General features: G+C 41.4%; 1 protein-coding gene across 1 annotated transcript in view; it reads right to left on the minus strand.

Annotated features, from left to right (window-relative positions):
* bmp2k (BMP2 inducible kinase) overlaps nucleotides 1-15,504 on the minus strand; it is a 60,278-nt gene extending 44,774 nt beyond the window's left edge. The window contains exon 1 of the mRNA XM_030060370.1: nucleotides 14,500-15,504. Within this exon, the coding sequence (XP_029916230.1) occupies nucleotides 14,500-14,650 (151 nt within the window). The 5' untranslated portion in view covers nucleotides 14,651-15,504. The remainder of the gene's footprint in view (nucleotides 1-14,499) is intronic.
* Between the last annotated feature and the right edge of the window lie 7,849 nt (nucleotides 15,505-23,353).

The following is a 23,353-nucleotide window of genomic DNA, read 5'->3' on the forward strand; positions in this document are numbered from 1 at the left end:
CCCCCTCTGAAATATGATGTCATCTCTGATAACAGACCCCTCAATGACTTTCTGTCTCTTTATGTCTGTCCTTCTCTCCTTGCAAGCCATAGCTTCGTATTCAAGCAAGTATGATGCTCCTAGATTGTTAAAAAGCATAAAAATGGGGGGGCACAGTTCAATTAAAAGTGCCTCCCTCTGCTGAAAACCTGCTTTTAAAAAGAGGGAGAGAACCATTTCTTGTGGAGATCGTCTGGAACAAGCTGAGGTATTTCCTCCTGGAGGCCCACCTTCCCCAACATGAACCCCACAACACTTCCCCTACATGTCTCCACAGTCGTAAGCTTGAAGATAGAGTAACTACCTCAAGTTCTCACATAGCCGGCCTGCCCGCAGTATCACTGCACTGCACGACAAAAAGTGTGAGTGACCTGTATCTTCAATGCACCTAAGAGAAAACTGAAATAAGTGGCTGACCTGGTGCTAGGCTGGACCTCCAACCTCTTATTTTTAAATACTCAACCTGTTCTATTCTATGTCATGAAGATTTGAAAATCAAGGTTTAAAAAAAAATACAAGTTAAAATACTGTTTTCCCCCTGCAGAAGCTATTTTTCACCTTCATCATCCTCTATCACCTGCAAATCTCCTCTTAGCATTCCTTCTCAACCTCCCCCTCTGGTGAGTGTTATTTCCATATGAATCAGCCCTGGAGAGTTTCATTTTCTGGCTCTAACTTTCAAAAAGAAAAAAACATTAAGGATCACTTTGTGAAGAACTTTGGGTTGTGAATCCTAAGTGTCACCATAATTAGACAGCCAGTAAGAGCAAGGCTATCAACAACAACAACAACAAAAAAAGCATGCTATTTTGCTACACTGCTGCATTGCTCATGCACAATAACAGGCATTCAGTTTTAACTTAGGGAATGGACCTTCAATCAGCTCAGTCATTGCCAGTTTGTGATGCTGTGCCAGCTGCTCTTGCTAATTACCAATTATGACTTTTTGATCCCACACTCTTTAGCAAATCCTCTGAGATTTGGTATTTAACAGGCAAATGTGGGCAGGACTTCTGTTCCTCGGGTCTTGAATGAAGCAGTTAAACATGTCATTTGGTAACTATGAAACTCTAGTTACAATAAACTTGCAAACTCAAGTAGCAGTAGCTGCAAAAATACTTGGATTTGTAGGAGCAAGAGATTAGGTCAATTTCATGCTGAAGATCAGTCTGAAGCTAAGGCTGCCTCGTTCGCCTTATTTCTTTGCATTCACACTCATAACACAGTAACATCAACCCCAGCCACACTGACTTTTACCCTGCTCCTAAGGTGCCGACAGACATATCCATTTGTAAACACTGTGCCCCATTTTAGGCTAGCAACTACCTGTTAAAACACTGCTTAAAATCAGTTTTTCTACAGCTTTCCAAAGTTACACTACAGCGATACAAAAGATGAATCAGTGGCAAAGGTTGCCAGGCTGAAAATAGATTCTGGGTTTGCTTTTGGTGAACGGCTGAGAGATTCTGCACTTGGTGAGCTTTTCCCTGACAGAAAACGCACCAACTTGTCATCTTTCCTGGACCTTTCATGGTAGAAAACCTTGGTCATCTGATTGAGGGGGAGAGATTTCATTTGAAAATAGGCAACTTGTAAGACACTGATCAAATGCTTTCTTTACAAAAAATACTGGAAAATTTTTATCACAAAAAAGCAAAATACAGCTGAGGGCACATGCAAATTTACAGCAGGTTTTGGTATGAAACATACTCTGTTTAAAAGATAGTAGCTGTAGTCTAGCAGCATTCCTCTCTCCATCATCAGGTTGGCCTAACCAAACTGGAAATGCTACAAACACTGTGCTGCTTAGGCGACCAAGTCAAGCATGGCCAAAACAAGGAGATAAAGGGGGCTGTTGCAGGTCAGATATTTTTAAACCTTTAGAGGTGAGCCTGGCACCTTGCCAAATACAAAGGAGATAGTGAGATGCTGCAAGCACACTGGACTAAAAATGAATCCAGGGGTGCATCCAGAGTGACACGGAACAAAAAAAACAACAAACAAACAAAAAAAAATCTTGAGTTTGATTAATGTCCCCACACCTGGGAGCATGATTTGGTCAAAATCTGTTTAATGGTGCAGGGATTGCATTTCAATCGTTGTTATCACTTTAAGAGGGCAAAGATGTTACACCTTGACCGCTGAGAGTTCAGTATCTCTTGCAAGCACTGCCAAACATTTGCTGGTCAGTTGTACTGCATGAGTGGCTCAGGATGTACTTAACTGCAGTAGGTCAAGTGGTAATGGAAGCCGCTGCCCTTTAAAAACTCCTGAAATTTACACTCTAAGGCTGAGTTGCACCAACAGGGATTAATGAGTTTTTAAATCATGCTTTACTATTAAATTCTGCTGCACCAAACTTTCAAATTGTCTTAGACTACCTCCTTTCAACATTTTCAGGTAGTCTTTTACTCTAAATCTAGATAAATTAATCCTCTGGTGCCAAAACTTTAAACCGTCAACTATGATCCGATATTATCCTTAAATTTGACCTTAAACACTTCCTGCGTACTTACTGAAATGTTAATCAAAGCTTCACTACGGCTTTATATTGAAATTCCAGCGGGGTTCACAGCAGCAGGTAACGCTCGCTGTGTGAACACATGATGCACAAACCCTGCAGCAGCCATGCAGCCCTGCCTCACACGCAATGCGCATGCAGTATATGCTCAGTGGCTCTCTTATCTCCTGATCAAAATGTTGAGCTATAGATACGTCTGCTCTGCATTCAGCACCACACTGTTTCCCACACAATGGAGGGGTCACTTTCAGCTGCCGAGTGCCTTGTGTATCTGCTTAGCATTGCCATGAAGTTGGAGCATGAGAGGGGCTGTGTGAACAACCTCTGTGCATTTCACTGGGCTGACTGGGTACCAGCATCTACAAAGAAATAAATGACAATAATCAGAGTAGACAATAACCATCAGCCAAACACTGGGTCATACTGGCTACAGCTGGGAATGTCAACTTTACCAGCCACTTTGACAGGTAACCAACCATTATGTGGGAGGTCTGTTCTGAACACTCAGTTTGGTGGTAAAACAGTGAGAGGGGCAGATAAGGGTTTGCATGTACAATCCATTAGCCAAAAAATACAACAAAACATTTGTTCCTGCCCCGTTTGGTGACCTGGACTCAACTAAAACAGGTATTTGATATGCGATACTATTATTTTTTGGACTGAAGCTGCCAGCAGTTTACATTGTGTGCCCTTAATTAATATAAGTAAGGCTGTTATTTTTCTTTCCAAACCAATTGCAAACATTCTGCGCTTATTCTTGTCCAGGTGGATTGCGTGTAAACCATCACAGGACACTCCAACTCTCCACTGCAACCCAAACTAACAACATTCTTGTAGGGTTAGCAGCTTTTTAATGTGGAGTGTCCCACCACACCTGTACTTGGTCGGGAAAACTTTGGGCTACATTTCTGCCCATTAAATGGAAAACTCATTTATGAAAAGCATTACTCAGCAATTAAATTAATGAATAAAAATGTGCAAAGAAAATCTTAGAGACTGTTTAATGCAGCTGTGGTTAGAGAGGAATTTCCATCATACTGGCAGTGGAGATACCTGGATGATAACCCATCTATAATTAAGGGATAATATCAATCTAACCCTATGACCACTGATAATAGAGTTTTAAGGAAAGGCCATGGGTCAAGTAGCAAAACACTCCCGTCCCACAGCAACTACATTTGTTAAGGAAAGCTAAATGAATAGAGATGCAAAGAAATCCAACAAAATGGAAATGCTGCAGCTGCAGAGCTGGTAGTATTAGCTACTTTGCACACCTTTTCCATGAGACAGCTGTGAAGGAAAGGGACAAGTGGATCAAAACTTGCAAAAAAGACTCCCGCACACTGTCTAATTTGCGATGATATATTTACTTGCGATGTTTTGGTTGTAGACCTTCATCTGAAATGTCACAAATAAAAGTATCATAGCAAGTTAGACTGTGCAAGAGACTTTTTGCAACTATTAGTTACTTAACAGCCATAACAGCAAAAAAAAAGTACTTTGAGCGATTACACACCCGCTTTGTTTCAACTAGCACCAACTTGACTGGCCTACCCCCTCCCACAGATCTCATTTCTGGTGTGTTTAGTAACTCCTGCCAGCAAGTGTGAACTGCAAACAGCGCTGCAGTCGTTTTGTGGGTTGTCTCAAAAAGCTGTCGACCAAGACCGTCACCCCCACCCCTATCCTTGATCAGCATTTCTACTCTTGTAATTAGGTCTATGCATTGTTCACAGCAGCCTTGACTGGAATGAGTCCAACCTCCTCTCCCTCCCAGGTGTGTGATGCAAAGCACTTGGATGACCAGATGTAAGTGCAATGAAGAAGTCTTTCCAAGAAGTGAGACCATAAAAGGCAATATGAGGCGGTGTGGCAGTGAGCGTACGTGTTTTCTGCCCCGGGTTTAGTGGGCTGGAAAGATTCTGGCAGTTGGTGCTCATAGATCTTACCCCAACAGTGTTATGACTGAGCCGACAGACACAAGTGGCTGTGCTTTGGAGGCTTTGTGATGAAACGAGAGAGGAGACGGCGGTGCTGTGCAGTGAAAGGACGGGTGAGGGTGACACATTACAGTCATGAAAGAGGCGGAGCGCAGGTACAACAGCATCCCAGCAAACAAAAGAAAGCAAAGGAAACGGGGGATGAGATTGTCTTATTTTTAATCTATGTGACACTTAATCTGACAAAATCACAGCTGGCATGAAAGTACAGCATATGACACGCTATGATGAAAGTTGTGAGTCACGATAGGAACTCTTCTTACTCAACAGCTGTTGGCTAATAAAGTTTTTTTTTCTGTTATGTTCTACCTATTACAGTGTTTTTTTCCATGCCTGATCCCACTGTGAAGATAGTTGAGTTACATGATTTATATAGCACATTTCTAAATCCACCAGACTGCAGGAAGGCGCAATGAAAAGTTCAGAAAGGCCCAAGGAACAAGGTACAAATGTAGATGGAGACGTGAGACTGAAAGATGATCAAAGAAACCAAGCATTGATTGATCCCCTCTAACTCCGTATGCATTTAACCCTCTGGAGGTTAAATCCCAGTAACCAGTAACACAGAGGTCAGTCGAGCAAGAGAGTGACAGAATGAGCGTTTCTGTTTCATGCTCCTTGACACAGGAACTACCGCTTAGTTTACATTACAAATGTATTCTGACGTGACCTGACAAGATTCTCAATACATTTTTAATAGACTTCCTTTTACCCAAGTTGTAACTGCATATTTAAGTACAGAGACAAATAAATACATCTTACTGCATTAGACACATCTCTTGACTTGGACTGGCTGATTTCCTAGAATGAAACAAGAGCTGATTTTGAAGCAATAAAAGAAACCACACTGTTCTCCCTTCTCAGGTTCTAGCTGACTTGTCAGATTACAATCACTATTTAGAAAGCCCTTGACTTTTCCTAACGGATATTCATCATGCCAGTTTTTTGGTACTTCTTGTTTGTAGCAGTTAGGCTTTTATCATCTAGTTGTCTGAGACGTACGGTAGATCCAAAAGCCATCTTGAATGCCAGTTCGGGACACACGACCCAAAAAGCTAATCTGATTGGTAGGTGAATTTTCAACCGGCCTCTGAGGGGAAAAAAAATATCAACACGGGTCGATGTTTGCAGTGTGAGATTTTGGACTCTGAAGATCACAGATAAGTGATGTTTCGTTTTTAAAAAATTGGTGTGCATGTACTTGTGCCGAAAAAACAATCTCAGTGTGATTATGCCCTTAGTTCTTCAAATAAAACTGTAAAACTTGTAAAAAGGACTTGATTTCCTCGAGCTATACTCCCATTGGCTGTTGCCAGGGTAACAATCAGATTTCAGTGTCGGTGAGTCTTAGTCAGCTGGATGTGCTAATTGAGCCCAACCAGACCAGATTGGAGATTACAAAGCAAACATCTCAAAAGTCTTTTTGGACTCCAACTGGTCTTGACTCATCAGGAGGACCTGAGTCAATTTAAAAAATAATCTAGAGTGACTTAGCCTCAATATATTTGTCACCTGCGGTATCAACCAATCAAATATGTGAGAGATAGAAAATGGTGCCTACCTGCCAAGGTGGGTGACAGAGTGGATAAACCTGCCTGCTACAGGTGAAATTTACCAGCATCTGACTGATGGCTGGTATTTATTCCAACTGTGATGGAAACTAAAATGGCACTGGTCTGTCTTCTTCAAGATCATCATCAAAATCTGTTTACTATTTTGGGGTAAATGCAATAGTTTACATGTATGCAAGCTGCTTGTGAGGCGCTCGGGTGTCTCATTTCACTCCTTCCACTTGAGCAGTAATTCTATTGACTTTCCATTGTTCGATAAAATATGTTGTGTTGTGTGCCACCCAGCAAGACAAATGTGCCAATTTTTCCCTTTCGGCACAGTTAAGTCTTTAACTTGGGAGAGAGTATAGCTTCCCAGCCAGACAGGGATTCCTTGGCCTATAAATTTCTAATTAGTCTGAGATACAGAGTCATTACCGAGAGCGCAAATCATTTATCAGAGTGATACTGACACAGTGAAAGAACTGATGTAAAAAAAAAACGATCATTACTATTCCATGATATAACAACTTCTTGTGTCACTATCAGCTTCAAAACAAGGAAAGGACTGAACTACTTAAATCTGAATTAAGAGGGGAATCTTTGTTTTAAAGATCAAAGCAGGTGTTGCTGTTGAAAACGAGGCAGTGCAGCTAAACTCTAATGTGCACTTCTCTCCTCGTTGAATTATTTCACATGATTAATTATGAGCAGAAGGTTAGTTTGTCCATAATATTCTTTATTTCGCAAGGAGAAGAGAGCGTTTATCACCGAGGTTAGATGTATGATACATTTCCACAGATGAAAAATGCTTTTCACCTTGCATTAATCTCGTGTCGGTCAGAGTGACACGCTGGCACCGGCTTGTTTACGGTGCCCACAGCCTCAGTCACCGAGGGTGAGGCTTTCAGTCATCACTTTTCTGGCTAGTCATTTCATCAAGTGTGCTCATGCCTAAGTCACTGAGCTCACATAAGCCCATGACCTGTTTCAAACCTGTATTTAGCCTCCCTGAAAATGTTGGCCTAGTCTGGAAGCCAGCCAGGAAACCAGCTTGTTTGTTACCCACTAGCGACAATGGCTTATTGACACCAAATTTCCTGAGTCAGGCGACTGATTTACCAGCCAACTTGAATTTTAGACTGGAACAAGACCTCTAATTTATGGTTGGTTACCAGATGAAGTGAAGCAGCTAACAGAGTAGAAAATTTCACCACCCACAGTATATTTACTGTAGTGATGATGTAGTGTGGTGAAATTTAGGGTTTTTACAAACTATGATCTCGTGAGGTGCAGGCATCTTACTCCTCTGGCACACAGGGATATGGGACCAAGTGTGCTTGAAATAAGTAAAATTAGGGCAACGTTGAGCTTGTCACCAGGCACAGACACTCACCGAGTACAGTCACAAATGTGTCCTCATTCAAGGTCGGTACTACAAAATATCAGTTTCTTTCATAATGAGCAACTCATCCGACGTGGAAAGGTTGTTACACCATGACTTTATGGACAAGGTGCCCGAGAGTGGCCTGAATTTATTAGCTACAATAATCTCAATTACTTTTTCAGTATGTCGTGATAATTATGAAATGCGCTTATTACTGTTGATGATTAAGGAACAATTATTTTTTGCACTTTAAGTATGTCGTATGTCGTGATTTTTTCACACAACTCAATATCATTACAATCCACTTACTTAACAATGAGTGCAACTTGCTGTTCCCCCCATATTTATGTTTAAAATGACATTACTTTTACTTCCTGGAAAACAACATTTTTTAAGTACTATTTCACGTATGTCATGTACACATACAGAGCAAGTAAAAAAAATTCTGGCCCGTTTTGGGCCAAACCCTCTCTCAAATCATTGCACAGCGTACCAACAGTGCCAGCTGTGTCACAAGAGGAAACACGGTACAGTGATGTATTGTTGGACGTTTTCCTCTTGACACAAACTTCTGAAAGATTTCAAACAATCCCCCTATGTCCTGCCCCAACACCCTGTTTCAACCAGAAATGCGAGGAATTACAATTTAGCAATTTCCTCTTGACTAATTGTGGAAGCAATAAAGTATGATTATGCGCAGTAAAAGGGACAAAAATTGTTTTGACATGATGCTTGCGCGGCTAAATATGATGTACTGCTTAATCGGCATCAGAATTTAACTGATCAAAAAGCACAAAAAATAATCGTCAGTGAAAATGCACTGAAGTGAACTGTAGTACTGGCCTCCCGAATCAATGTCCTTCTGTTCGGCCTCCCCCTATGACCCCAGTTCACTCCCACATTTGGCTAAACGCCCTCCTCAGATCGGGTGATAATGAATTGGGAGAAAATAATTCATTTGCAGCAACACAAAAGAAGGGAGGGATGGTCGTGTAGAGAGGCAGATACAGAAGGCCTCAATGAGCACGCACAAAGGCTGCAATCCCCATCACGGGACCAAGCGCTGCATCGTACCAGCATTCTTTCTAGGGTGCTCGAACAAGACAACAAAGGGGTACAATCCGCCTATTCATCACCAGTACAGTATGCTAATAATGTCGATGGGATGTGTTCTCACCACGCTCTCCAGGCAGCGAGCGAGGATCAAATAGGTCATACAAAAAACATTATCAAAGAGGGCTCTGACTTGCATTGTAATGACTGACATATCGCCCCAAATCCAAAAGAATAACAAACAAGAACCTTTGCTAGTTTCATTCTTATGTTGCCGATCCATGCGTCCAGCTGCAAGCGGCACAATAGCACTCGGTGTTTGCAGATGATAAGCTTAGCCTGTTGCTGGCAAATTTATCTTAACTATTGTATATCCACTGGGTCGGCTTTATTTCAGGCTGACTGTGGACCCAAAATGGCTACATGATAACTGTATTTACCTAGCTTTCGAGTTATGCTTTGCCTTATTATATTCTCAGTAATGAGGCGATCACTGTTGAGGAAATTTACAACACACAGCTTTTCAAATCTGCTTCAAATGAGTCCAACATGCCACGTGATGGACAGAAAAATCAACCGTAATCTCATCTGCACTGATAACATCGCTCTTGTAATTTGTAGTAATGTAGGAGTGAAAGAGGCCTGCTGGGAGAAGGCGTGGCGTCTCTACAGTTTATGGGCAGCTCGGGACAAGGTGAATAAACCCACGTGTTCGCTGTGAGCACAGCAACAGTGTTTGCGTTTCTCCTGTTTACATGATCTGTGGCTCATCCTGACAGGGAGTCCCTGCCACCAAGCTTGAAAATCTTCCCCTGCTCTCATCTCTTCAGACTTGCAGAGCATAATTACAAACCTGAGCGTAAATGCTTCAAGATTTTGCTGATGGCGAGTAAACAACAAAAAATTGTGTGCAGTCAGCATGTTCTTTTAAAAAAAAAAAATGTTTTCTGACAGGCATGCATCACCTAAAATCAACAGACAATACCCAGAGGACTGGACAGCTGAGGGCAGCCTAATCAGGCCTGCTTTGTAAGTACTGTATGTGAGGAGGGTTAAAAACAGTACATGCAAAACACAGGGAACCTCTCTGCAGCTCAAAGGTTGTGAACCAGTGGTGCTCAGAGGATGGAGGTGCCCTTAATTAGTTGAGGCAGTAATGAATTACAGCCTCGCTGTTAACGTGCTTGTAAAAGTGCAAACATAGGATGTGAAACCAGTCAGCCGAGGTCCTCCTGTTAATTAGAAAAAATAAAAAAGTGTGGTGACATTTTCCACAGAAGTTGCCAACACAGGCAAACATGAGCTGCCTGCCTTGTACGCTCAGATGCAGGTACGAGAGCAATGCAGAGCTCCAGTAAATAAACAAGAGTTTCGTAATGAGTTACAACACCAGCTTACCTGGAAACGAGACATGTGGGAGAAAGACTGTTAAATATTCAGAGGCTTATCAGCAAGTAGACCGACTGATCGGTTTGGAAACGTTAAGTCAGTCTCCTTGAACACAATAAAAAAACATGCCAATTTAAAATCAGGAGAAGTGACCTGCACAGATAAACCAGACACTTCTCCGACAGTCCGACAGTCAACAGGGGTCATTTCTCACTACCTATTTTTTCCTAGTTTAAAATCTCGTATTCTCTTGCATGATGGTGTTTTTTGCTTAGTATTTCAACACATCCATTATCTGACTAGCTATCATTAACTATATAAATGAATGCTGTTCTTCAGAATAACAAATAAATGTGAGATGACAGTAAATCAACAACTAAAAAGTCCAGTCATGAGTATTGGAACTATAAGAACAAGAATTCCCCAATTTCAACAATCTCCCAATTTGGGGTCAATAAAGTGCATCGATCTAAAGCGATTTGAGTGTCAGTATACTAGACAAGTGCTTTAAAAATGCAGTCCATTTATATTTCTCTGCTGCAGCTGAAAACATGGGTTTATAAAGTTAAAAATTATAATTAGATCTTCTAAATAACAGTCACAAGACTCACAAGCAGTTTTGTTATCCAGTGAGGTTAACTTACTTACTTTACTTTAGTCCCGAGTGTTTGCATTTTAACAATCACAGACAAAATGTTCAAAAATCAAAGTATGATACAATGAAACATGGAATGTAAATGTGTAATCTAGTGCTTTACGACATACGTGCTGTGTAGTAAATGTGCTAAAACACAATCCAGCATGGCACAGCAAATACAGCATCATTTCTCGAAAGTGTTCAGACTTTTGTGTTGTCACTCAACTTTTGAAGACATGATTATAAATTTCATTTTTTTAGCAATATATTTCCAGATCCTTCTAGTACCGCTCAGGAACCCTTCAGGCTAAGAGAATTAGTAGAGCAAGTGGTGACACGCTCACAGATGCATCCTGTTCCTACATCTCATTTCATGTCATGTGTTCCTCTTTGAGACGAGCTGAAGAGAAACCACAGAGGCTAGACTGAAGTGGAGGGAAATGACTAAGTTCCTGCTCAGCATATGAACTGTCCTATGCTGCAAGATATGTCGCTGGAGAGAAAATAGCTAGCATGCACAGGAGTCAAGACAACTTCAAAAAAAATCACATGCAACGTTTCAAGCCAGGATCTTAAAAACCAAAAAAACGAGGTGGTGCTTGCCCTGCCGTTTGATCGGCGATACCTGATGAGTCAAACAAGCTTTCATCTGTCTCTGTTGTGTCCTGAAAGCAGAAAACAGTTGCTGTGTTTTGCTTTCAGGGAATCTCCTGCTTTTCATTTAACTGGCAGAGATGCTGACTAATGGCTGAAAGAGGGAGTGGGAGATGTGCCTCTGGTAAACGTCCCATGATTCATTGAGTACCCAGACAGCAGTCGCACAAGTGACCCGCTGCCTGTCACAGCCAGGCTGTGCTGATGAACGTCTCTGATCTCACCTGGCTGCCCCTCATTAATGACAACAGGGTTTTTAAGACGGCCATGAAATTAAGGGAAGTGATCACACCGTTCATTTTGTTTGCTCTGAACCACAGCGGAAAGGTTCACTGTTTAACTTTGTTCTTTAATTTGTTTGTTTAGGTTTCCACTGGCCGATTACAGCTGAGTCATGGCTTGTAATAAAAGTTTCAAGACTCACAAGTAGTTTTGGTAACCTGTCACCCTGTGAGGCTGGAGATTTTCTGGCAGCAGGCGGAGTCAAAACAAAACCAGTTCCTGTAACTCTAGCTACGCACGATACTTCTTTCAAACTAGTGCTGAACAATATGGTAAACAAAGAAAAAAAATCATACTGAGATGGCAATATGAGTCATAATTTTAGTAGGAATGATCATTTTGTGTCATATTTTTAGTTTCACTGAAAAAAAAAAGTCAAAATCACACTGATGTGATTCTGACTGAGATTTTTGTCCATACCAAACAAACATTTGGAGATCACAATTTGTAGGCAAGGGCATCTCTCAACTAAAAGAGTCATACTTCCAAGTTCAAACAAATTTCTTCCAAACATGCTCAGTGTGCCCCTTCGCTTCTGGCCTCTGGCACACTTTGGCGAAACGCTGTTTGACGTGGACAAAATGAAATATTGTGAAATATTTTTTATCTATTACCTTGATATTGCTATTGTAGCAATATTGTAGGGATGATCATTGGTGATTACACAAAATTTACACATCAAAAAATAAGTAGTCAGTGGTATAGCTGTACCCAACTCACAATTTCCAGAGTCGGCCTTTTAATACGACGATTCAACTATTTTTCATTTCAATTCAGCAACTTTCGGGGGCAGCCCTAGTCATTAGTGATGTGGATATGATGGCCAAGCAGGTAGAGGCAAATAACAGAAACAGCTACAACAGTCTATTTAGTTCTGTAAAATTGCACATCTTTATTGTGATGCAGCCTTTAAAACCGGAAAAAGACATAATCATATTGCAAAATCCAAAATCCCAGAAAATATCTTGTCTAATCACCTGACACCAACATAACAGATATATTTCCCATCCCTGATTTGTCCAGTAAGTCCCAAAAAACCTGACAATTTACTAGTATACAGCCAGCTAGGCCTTCAAAATAGTGTAGGACCCCCCAAATGATGGCTGGTTACCTGCCAAAACGGTTATGCCACAAACCCCCAAACCACAGCAAAGCATCACCAGCATTTGGTTGGTGGTTAGCGGTCTCATGTAACTTAACAGGGAGCGTATGGGACCCACACTCAGGCTTAAAATGAATGCAATCATGGCACAATAAGACACTATATACCAAAAACTGCTCGCATTATAGTTGATTTCCAACTGTAAGTGCAGAGGTTGTGGAGACGCATACAGTGCTAACAAGGAGAGAGGGGATAACAGCTGGGGTTGAACAATTGTATCTAAAAAGTCAATCTCTGCTATGTTAATTCATATTATGATGATGGTTATTAAACATCATAATTAATCTGGATTATATGAGAAACAAGATTCCTGTCCTTTTGTCATTTTATTTAAACATCTGTTGTTTCTGATTATAGCAGACATTGTGCATGAACTTGTGAAATGTTTAAATATTGCCGAGATACAAGTGCTCAGGATTACCTGTGGCACCACACGCACCAGGATTTACCTTGGGACAAAGTGAGGAGCAAAGGTCACAGTGCAACCTTGTGCTGTTAGTGGCAAAACCAGCACCAGACACTTCACATGATTACATGATGACACATGCTCATGACTTGTTTTTTTTTTGTTTTTTTTGGCTTGGCAAAAAACATGTCTTTGTCTCACACTGCGGTACATTTACAATGTTGTGTAACATTTTCAGCATTCAGCCAGCGCTCTATATTCAGAGTCACTTACAGAGAATGATTACAGGACATTATCAATAATGACATTAGCAGGCAAGCATTACTGTGCCACTGACACAAATCTAATTACAGATGTCCCTTCAGCTTATGCTTTATTGATTTCTGGACAGCAGTTAAGTGTGCAGTTCTGCCCATTTTGCACATTAACTAAATTTCCCTCCAGCCACCCGCCTCCCACCTGAAATCTTCGCAGTCTGCATCTCCAAAGAAGCTTCAAGTGGACAGATACTGCAAAGATCACTGGGTCATTTCCACACTTCTACATTTCAACACTATCTGTCCAACTGTGCATTAACACCGGTCTCGTTTCTACAATTTCTATACACAAGGCTTTGCCAAACCATGTGAGAAATCTGTAATGCATCCAATAAGGGTGTCAGAATGCTAGAAGCTGTATTGCAGAGGAAGGCCTTATAGAAGTCAACCTCCATGCCTTTAGCCTGCATGCACTGCTGTCAGTCCTGTTTTAATGTTATGCAACAGAACCAACTTGGTAGACTGTAACAAAACTCCATTGTCCCTCACTACAAGACTATTTCTTGTAACATCTGGCAGCTGGAAAGAGAGAGGGGGGAAAAAAACTTTATTTTCGCAAATATTTACTTATGGAAACAGAGGCAAGTGCAGCAGTAGCTCAGCAAGCATGCAGTTAAGAAGTGTGACTACTACAATGTCTACATATTTACATGCAGGCTGTTGACATAAGAGGAACAAACGGTTACTATCCTGAGGGCAAACTCTCCTGCAGGAGCATATGAAGCAGGATATGAGCTACAGTTGCATGCGGGGAAAAGTTGCAGATTGAAAAATTGAGCAATATACGAAATCCCTGGTGTCCCACTTTAGGACCCGAGCATTACATCCATCAAAGAGAAGAGTGGCCTACTTCAATCACTCTGCAGATAACTCCTTGGGAAATAAGCAGATGTTTAGCAGAAAACCCAGGGCATACTGTGGAGTGCAAGCCAATTACTAACCCATAAAAAAAAATGAACAAAACTGATAGTGAACCACTTGCCTCGCTGCTGACTATGTGAGTTAATTGTTTTCTACAAAAAAAAAAAAAAGGGGGACACGGGCGGGTGTGTCCCGAGAATAATGGTGCATAGAGAGATTACTGTACTGTTAACATACATACCCTCTGCAATCAGCTCTTCCACGGTGACTTGATACCGGCCGACTGCAAACACTTTCCCGAAGTAGCTGCTGACCCCGGAGCCGGAGCTGGAGCCGGACGCCCCTCCGAGCCCGCCGCTCTCCGACTTCGGCATCCTGGAAAACTTCTTCATTCTTGCTTCCCGGGTGCGGCCACAAAAATACAATCCTCGAAATTTTAAATAGAAAAAAACACAGATTTTCTCACAGCTGTGTCTCCCCCTCCCTATCTACTTCTCTGAACCCTTCTCTTCTTCTCCTGCATGCTCCGCGGCTGCTGCTTCTGGAGGAGCTACTTTCTGCTCCGGGGTCTCATGACATGAACTGGGAGTCAGCGGGAGGAGAATGTCATCGGCTCCGGCTCCTCAAAGCACGTACCGGCGGGAGGCTGACAGCATCCACTCCGACTCGAGAGGACTGTGAAATCGATTCAAATAATCATAAAAAACAGAAAGAAAAATCACGGGGCGAGATGAGTTTGTTAGCTCCGATGACACATCACGCTAGCTGGCTACAGCTGGAGCTAGCACGCAGCCGACAGTCGCTTCAACAACAATGACTGAGTTGTGGGCAGCGGAGGAGCATAACAATGGTGCCCGGCGTTATTTACACCGCGGAGATAGATCCGCCTCGGAGTCCGCCGCCCACCCCCCGGGGAAACAGCGCCTTCAAGCCCGCGACTCGCTCACTCCTCTCCGGCTGCTTCTCCGCGTTAGCCCGCGCGAGGCTAGCTCAGCTCGCGGCGGCTAAACGAGCTTAGCAACAGCTAGTAACCGACAACTGCGAGCCACCCAAAACTGCAGGTGGGCTACAAAGTAAAAAAAGAAAAAGAAAAAAGCGTCAAATCCAAACAGGAGAGCGTCCCTCTGTTAGGTGTTAGAACCCCCCCTCCGGGCGGTTGGCTCAGCTCCGCTCCCCGGGTGTCTTCCTCCGGGTCATTTTCGCGAAGCTACCGTTAAACTTGGAACTCTCGTGACTCCCAGGCAGCATCAAGTAAGTGGGTGGTTTGTTATTACCCAATGAGAGTGACAACCGAACTTAGCCGTGGCCCCGCCCCCTCGTATTGTTATGATTGGTATACAGAAGACAATGCTCATCTGTGATGGGGCGCTGTGAGTGACAGTCTGAGCGCCCGCCCCCTCCTCCTTGCTCCCACTGCTCTCCGTTTGCAGGGTTGCCAAGTCCGCGCTTTTTCCGCCAAATTGGGCTACTTTTTAAGCGTTGCCGCGGGTAACAAAGTTTGTCCGCGGGTTGGGCTTGGGCAGACATGAATAAAGATTCATATTTTGAATGACCAATGTTTTATACCCAAATCCTGTCAAACTGACTCCGGGCCAGATCAGCATATAAACTATCCACATGTGTCACCTGCTCCACAGACAAATAATATGCCAGTGCTGTGTGAGGCCACTCAGCACATGACCAATCACATCATCAGCACCACTCGCGCCCAGTGCCTGTCAGCTGAAGTAAGGTATCCCATATTATATTTTCTGATATACTGTAAATTACATAGGTGAAAGAACTGTTCCGGGAAATTGCCTTCAATGTTTATGGTGTTATTTTATAGATATTATAGTGCATTTTGCAATTATAGCAATGCTGTTGGACTTTAAAAGCAACATATATGGATTTTTATGGGCATATTTTGAATTCTGGTATTGGGCTGATTTTTGGGCCCTTTTTTGGGCGGGTTTTGGGCTGGTTTTGAGTTGCTGTTTGGCTGCTTTTGTCTCACAGATCTGGCAACCCTGCCCGTTTGGTTGAGGAAGAACACAAAACAGGCTCGAAAGAATGCATGCAAACAAACAGGAGCATGCAGTGGATTCATGTGGTTTCTGCCACGCTGATTGTCTAATTTATCTTTTTTTAAAAATGATTGCATCCAGCCACTATCCAGTTTCTTCTAAATTTCTTCTAAATTTGCACATTGACCTACCTCTATGCACATTTTATACACCCATGCACACGGTTTTTTTCTGTTTCTTTTTGTTGCACATTGCTTTTTGCACACTGGCTTGTACTATAGATCTTATTCTGTTGTACTTAGATCTTATTCTTTATTTTTTTATTATCTTTTTTTATTTTATTTAATCTGTAATCTGTGGATACTGCTGAAAAACTGTGAATTTCCTGCGGGATGAATAAAGTATCTATCTATCTATCTATCTATCTATCTATCTATCAGTTGCATTTGTTTGCCATGCTTCTGGAATTTTCAAGCCCTTTTTTTTCCAGGTTGTGCGTTATGGCTCCCTACTTCCTCAGTGTGGTTAAACTGACCTGAAATAGCCCGCTGCAAACTGCACTGCCTTAATTTTAATGATCATCTGCAGCAGGGAGAAAAACAAAGGGATTTTCACCTCGCACTGCCTATGAGGAAGTGGCATGACAGCTGCCTCTGTGCCTGTGCTGGCTGAACTGCAGGCTTTGTGAACAAAGGCATTTGTGTAGGCAGGACAAAACCACAAGGTCTACACACACTTCCATTTTTTTGTTTCATTGTCTAACCATGTGCAACATCACCCAAAGTCACCTATTTTCTCCCTCTGCCCAACAACTGCGAAACAAGCCAACATCTGCTGGTAATTGATCACAATAAACAGAATCAGGTCAGTGGTTGCAGGGGGGAGCACATGGCTCAGATGAGGATTACATAAGAGAAGAGGAGCAGAGAGGGTCACATGACTGTAAACTCCATGTCTGGACACATCCTGTTCCTGCAGGGGGGTCGTCTCTCTCTCTCTCTCTCTCTCTCTCTCTCTCTGCTGACACACTTATTGTTGTCTGTCCCTGAAGTGTATGCTGCCACCTGTTGGTGTTTGTCCACAAAAAATGCACACACACACACACACACAAGCTGCATGCACACACAAGGGAGACCACCTTGCAGAGGGGTCTCTAGCCCAATATACAATCATACACTCAGTGTCCACTTTATCAGCTCCACCTGTATAATCTAATCTAATCCAATCCATAAAGTGTTGTGCCATAAAGTTTCCTTTCCTGCTGTTGGACTGGACTGCATATTATTGGGAGGTGTTTCCACTATTCTGCCCCCCTCATGTGTATATAAATAGGGAGGGACAAAAAAATAGAAACACCTCTCAGTATAATGTAGTCCAGTGCAAGACCTCTGCAAACTACAGCCTCAGTAATAAACACAGAATTAAATTGACACATTCTCCACAATGTCAACACAAACTGAACATGATAAACTAAAAAAGGTAGAATTTAAGGCAGAGCTGCTGAACTGAACTGCATTACAGGTATATAGATGTAGTTTCCATTTTGTAAAGTCAGCTTTATTCATGCAGCAAAACTAGTTTGGATGACAGAAGTGATTTTCAAAACTGAATTAGTACACAAAATGGGGGGAAAAAACACTTTATTCACTGTATGAATTCCCCATGTGCCCATTTGCTCTGATACTGATGCCAGTTAAATAAGAGCTCTAAACTGAACTGAATTCAGTTGTCGCTTTATATGTTTGTTTAGATAGTTTGTGTCTTCTCTTCGTACATATATTTTATATTATATTTTATATATATATTTGTACCATGCTACTGGTATTATTATTGTCAGTGTCTGTTTTTAACTACCTGCAGATGAAAACAAGACTGTCTGGCTAACTGGGCATGTAAAGCCGGTCATATTGGGCTTTAACTAAACTTGAACCTGAACTTAACTCGGGTACATTTACAGGAATGATATTTATGTACACTATCCATGTCAAATAAACTAATCTGTGCTGAACCTAACTGAATTTCAACACAAGATAAATCAGATGGCATAAGATGTTGCTGCTCACAATTAAAAAAAAAAAAAAAAAAAAAGTAAAGGAGCAATAAAAGTCACATAAATGCATGAAAATAGTTGAAGATACATGCTGATGATAGTTTGTGCCCCCATCAAACCCTGCAGGTGCCTGAGGCAGGCCGCGATGGAGGGCGGCTACACGTCTGAGTGGCAGTCAAGCTTCTAAATCCAAGCCCCTCGAATTGGAAAGAGTACAACACAGCGGGAGGAGGAGGGGGGTGCAGGTTCATGGTCAGGCCTGTGATTCCCAAATTCACGTCAAGCAGGATGAAAGCCTCTGCACTTGAATACCGGACTGTCACACTTTACACTTGGAAAACACACACACACACACACACACACACACACACACACACACACACACCAATTTGATTCTGGAGCGCAGAGTGAACTTGGCCTACATTTGCTGCACCGCTCCCCTGTGAGTCTCTGTGCTCCTTGGTCTTTCTGGAGCGCTGATAACACACACTGCTCCTCACACAACACAGCAACACGCCCAAGACTTGGAGTGACAAAATAACATCCACCACACTCATAAAGAGGAGCTACTGTGATCCTATAGTGAGCGTTTACAAACCCAAAGGCTCTGATGCTGCAGCCCTGCAGTCACAACAAAGGACAGTAAAAAATATCCCAACAAAACTATTCATCCCTGGTGGAATATTAGATTAGCACAACAAGGTCAGCATAACTCAGTATTGATTGCAGAGAGACACACAGAGGCTTATATGTTCCTATATTATAGGAAATATGATTGAGTTTTATGATAATGCCATAGGAGAAGAAAGAGGAAACATGGGGACATGATAATAAGTCATACTAAACTCATTGGAAAGTAGCACAGGAGGTTTCTACAGGGATATTATAGAAATGCCTCAGGAAAATGAGGATAAAATAGAATAAAGTACATGAGGTCCTGTGGTAATATAATAAGAATATTACAGTGATGGCATAGAAAATAAAAAAGCAATAAATTACTAAGAATTGAAAACCACGGGAACACTTTTAGTTCCTTTATGAGTGTTATAGGAATACTACTGGGATGTTTTTTAGGGTTTGTGGCATTGATTCCCTGAAACACACACACACACACACACACACAGTCACACAAGCATGGGATGTGACAGGGAGCTGTGTGAGGATAAAGATGTAGGCTGGCAGCCTTTCCTCTCCTGTTTTCCTTCAGCAGATAGGAGGAGGAGGAAGGGGGGGGGCGGTGTGAAGGACTCAGGGTGATTACTGGGTTTTAATGAGGAAATCGTCTCTGCCTTCAGGCTCTCATCCACCTCAATAGGCTGTGAGTGAGTGGCGAGCCTCGGCCGAGCCTTCGACAGCGGCTCAGCCTCCCGTCAGCTCTGTGAGTGACGGAGGCTTCAAGGCCGAGCTGCAGACGGAGAGCAGACGAGTGCAGGTCTGTGACTCAGACAGGGAGCCGAGCACGGGGTCGCGAGGATGCGCTTTGAAGCATGAATAAAACAGTTAGATGCTGCTAGAACTTCAATTTTCTGAAAGGAGAGTGGACGATCTACATCTTTCACTTCAGGAGAGAAAGGTTGTGGTGTGATTCAGCTCTTCACATTTCACCTGAAACACATCCATGATAAAAGCAGACTGAAATACAGAACTGGGTGCTATTTCAACGGTTGATTTAACCGTTTAACTGTGCAATAATTTATACCTGACAGCAATTCAACAGTGCAATATCCCTGTGCACATACAGTGTATATAGATATACCATTTTTACATATGCTCAGTTTCCGATTTCTGTATTTATTGTTGGATTAATGCACATATTTAGACTTATTATACATAATACACATAGTTTTGATACAACTTTATGCCTAATGCACATACTTTTAAAACATTTTTTTTTTACAAAGTTATAAGGTCCGTATTTTTATATTTCTTATTTCTTTTCTATTTGTTGTTATTTAATTCTTTCTCTTGAGAATCTGAACAACTGCAAATGACCCAATTTCCCCTCAGGGAGCAAGAAAATATTACTGATTCTGACTCTGAAAAAAATAAATAAAAATGTAAATAAAATAAAATAAAATAAAATACATTGTACCAAGTCATTTAATCTCATCTTCAGTGCTTAAATATTTTTTTCTTCAAACAAAGTAAAAAAAAATCTGCAGTGGGATGAGATAATCCCATTTGTTTCCAACACAACTTGTTTCCAGATTAGTGATTTTCTTGATCCTAGTGAGTGATCTGCCTTATTTAAACATATTTATACTTGTTCCCAGAAAAAAAATAATATATAAATTATGAGACTGCACTACAAGCTTTATTAGAAACAACTGGGATTATCTCGCCCCATTGGTAGGTTTTATAAGATTTGTTTGAAGGAAAATAAGAATTCAACACTGAATATCAGATTAAGTGACAGATCATTTTTTTCCCTCTGAAATGCAGCAGCCAGAAAAAATATCCTGAAACAAGTGAAACTGCAGAGGAAACAAGTGGAATCATCTCATTTTGTCATCGCACACTAATAAAAATAAATACATAAAGGACAACAACACAGTGGCAGATAATTTCTGTCATTCGCTGTGGTCATTTTCCAGTTATTGAAGTCTATACATCATTTTGACTGTTTTTCCTCTGCATGTGTTTGGGCAACATTTCAGCACAGTTTTCAAAGTCTTATAAACTCTTAAATAAAAAAAAAAAAAAAACATCACCTGAAAGTAATCGTGCGGTTGTTTGCCAAACCAGACTCTCAAAGGTTACGCACTTTTCTCTAAAATGAAACAAATTTGTCTTCCTTTTCTTCTGCTTTGCAAGACCGTCCATAATGTTTCTCAGCTGCTGGGGATCTGATTTTGGAATGAAACTCTTCATTTCTAATATATTTCACAACATTTCTGAGACTCCCCCCGGGCATCGGTCTTTCAGAGGCAGGCCTGAGAACTCAAATCTTCTCTGTGGGAGTTTGACCCCCGGCCTCATGGATGGGTTTCTGTGGCAGACTGGAAACACTCCGACACCAAAAAGGAAACTGCAGGCCCTGAGGTGAAAACGTACGGCAGCTGTACAGTATTCTGCTTCCTGATTTCCCTGCGTGTGCCTTACCGCTTTCCCCTCCCTGATAATTAACCCATAATATTTCACCCTGCATGTGATATTAAAGTGTGTATGACATTTACGACATGCAGTCTGAGCCGCTGTGTGCTGTAAGCTCTCTGCGTCTCCATGAGGCCATTCTGCATCATTAACAGCGAGGCCCTGCAAATGAGCTGCATCGATTTTTTCCCCCTCCACCTGCTCTCCTCTAATGGATGAATTAGTCCTGTTTCAGCATTGTGCATTGTTTTCAATTTGCATGTTTAATACGAGCTGGGTAAAGGAACATCAAGGTCGGATATCGATCGCACTTAAAAAAAAAAAAAAAAAAATATTGTTTTACAGAGGCTGTAAAACAATATGTGTCAAAAGAAAAAAAATGTGACAAATGATATCACATTCTTATAGTAATCGGTACTTATTGTTTCTGAGGGATGTGCCACATTTGTAACTAATGATGTAATAATGACATGAAGTTATAATGCAACAACTGTGAGGTGATAAATTCCAGTTAATGTCATGATATTATGCCACTGAGGAACCATTTAACAGATAAAAGTTTTCCTTTCACTTTTGTTTTAAGGTTATTAGACATTAGTCTTTACATTATCAGCCTAAACTGTGGCTAAAAAGAGAAAAATGATAAAAACCAACTGTCCATCTTCATTACCTTGATCCAACACCTCCATTTCTCAGGTTAAATTCTCTTTAAGATGAAGAGGCTGTATTTATCATAGTGAGGAATTAAGGAGACCATAATGTAAGTATGTAAATAGAGTACAAAGCAAAAAACAAAAAAAAAAAAAAACAAAAAAAAAAAAAACAAACAAACAAACAAAAAAAAAAAAACCAGCAGGAACTATAATATTTATATAATAATATTAATAATGTCATATTTGTCCCATTCAGAATCAGAATGAATAATGTATTTGTAATTCTGATTCTGCATAGAACCAATATTAAAAACATAAATAAAGGCAATAAAACTCATGCAGAGATCAAATGGGGTAGGAAAGCTATCTGCAATCTATGAAATCATGAGTCATTGTTTCTCAAAACATGGCCCGAGGTCCTCTGAAGGCCTTGAAGGGCTCCCTCTGTCTTTAAAAAACTCTGCTGCTGGGACAGCAGTGCCCCCTGCTGGCCAGAGAAGTCCATGACATGAGGACAAAGTGTGTCAGTGTGTCACTGAGAGCACAAACAGCATCAGCAGCGGGGAATCATGTCGCTGTTTATTCTGACGTTATCAGAGGGACATGAAGCTGCTTGATGTTCAGTTTAACCGGCTGAGAAGAAAAAAACAAAAAAAAAGATGCCAACGCAGGAACAAGATAAAGATCCAGTGACATCGTGCTTTCATTGATTTATTTCTGAAGAGTTTTTGCTCAAATTGTCCTCTTGTGTCTCTTACTTCAGCAGGAGTGCATCTAACCTGTGTTTTTGAAGGCATCGCTGGTTATTTCAGTAAACCTTTTTTTACTTGTCCTGTTGGTTACATGCTTGATTTTGAAGGATAAAAGGATAAATTACATTATACACTGTATTTACAGCCCTTTCCTCAGACACTCGACAGTCACTTATAAATTCGATGCTCAGCACATTTCATTGAGTTATTTTGCGATGAAGATATGTGTATTAACCCACTTATCTCTCGACCTGCCGTGTCTGCTTCTGCTCTTCTTAGTGATTTCCTTCATTTCCCAGAATGCCTTTTGACAGCCACCAGAGAGAAACTTGCTGCACTCTGCTGAGTCACATGGGAGAATGGAGCGAGTGATAACTACAGTGACTGTGACAGAGTGAGAGTGAGAGACAAGTTTCTTCTAGTTGCGAGTCGTGCTTTGCATGTCTTGCTGCAGCAATGCATTCTGGTCTATGTGCTGCTTGTCTACGTCCTCTTCTACACTGCATTTCTCACATTTTCTGACATCAAACTCCACTGAAGC

This window comes from Myripristis murdjan, chromosome 9 (genome assembly GCF_902150065.1).
Source record: "Myripristis murdjan chromosome 9, fMyrMur1.1, whole genome shotgun sequence".
Classification (NCBI taxonomy): Eukaryota; Metazoa; Chordata; class Actinopteri; order Holocentriformes; family Holocentridae; genus Myripristis; species Myripristis murdjan.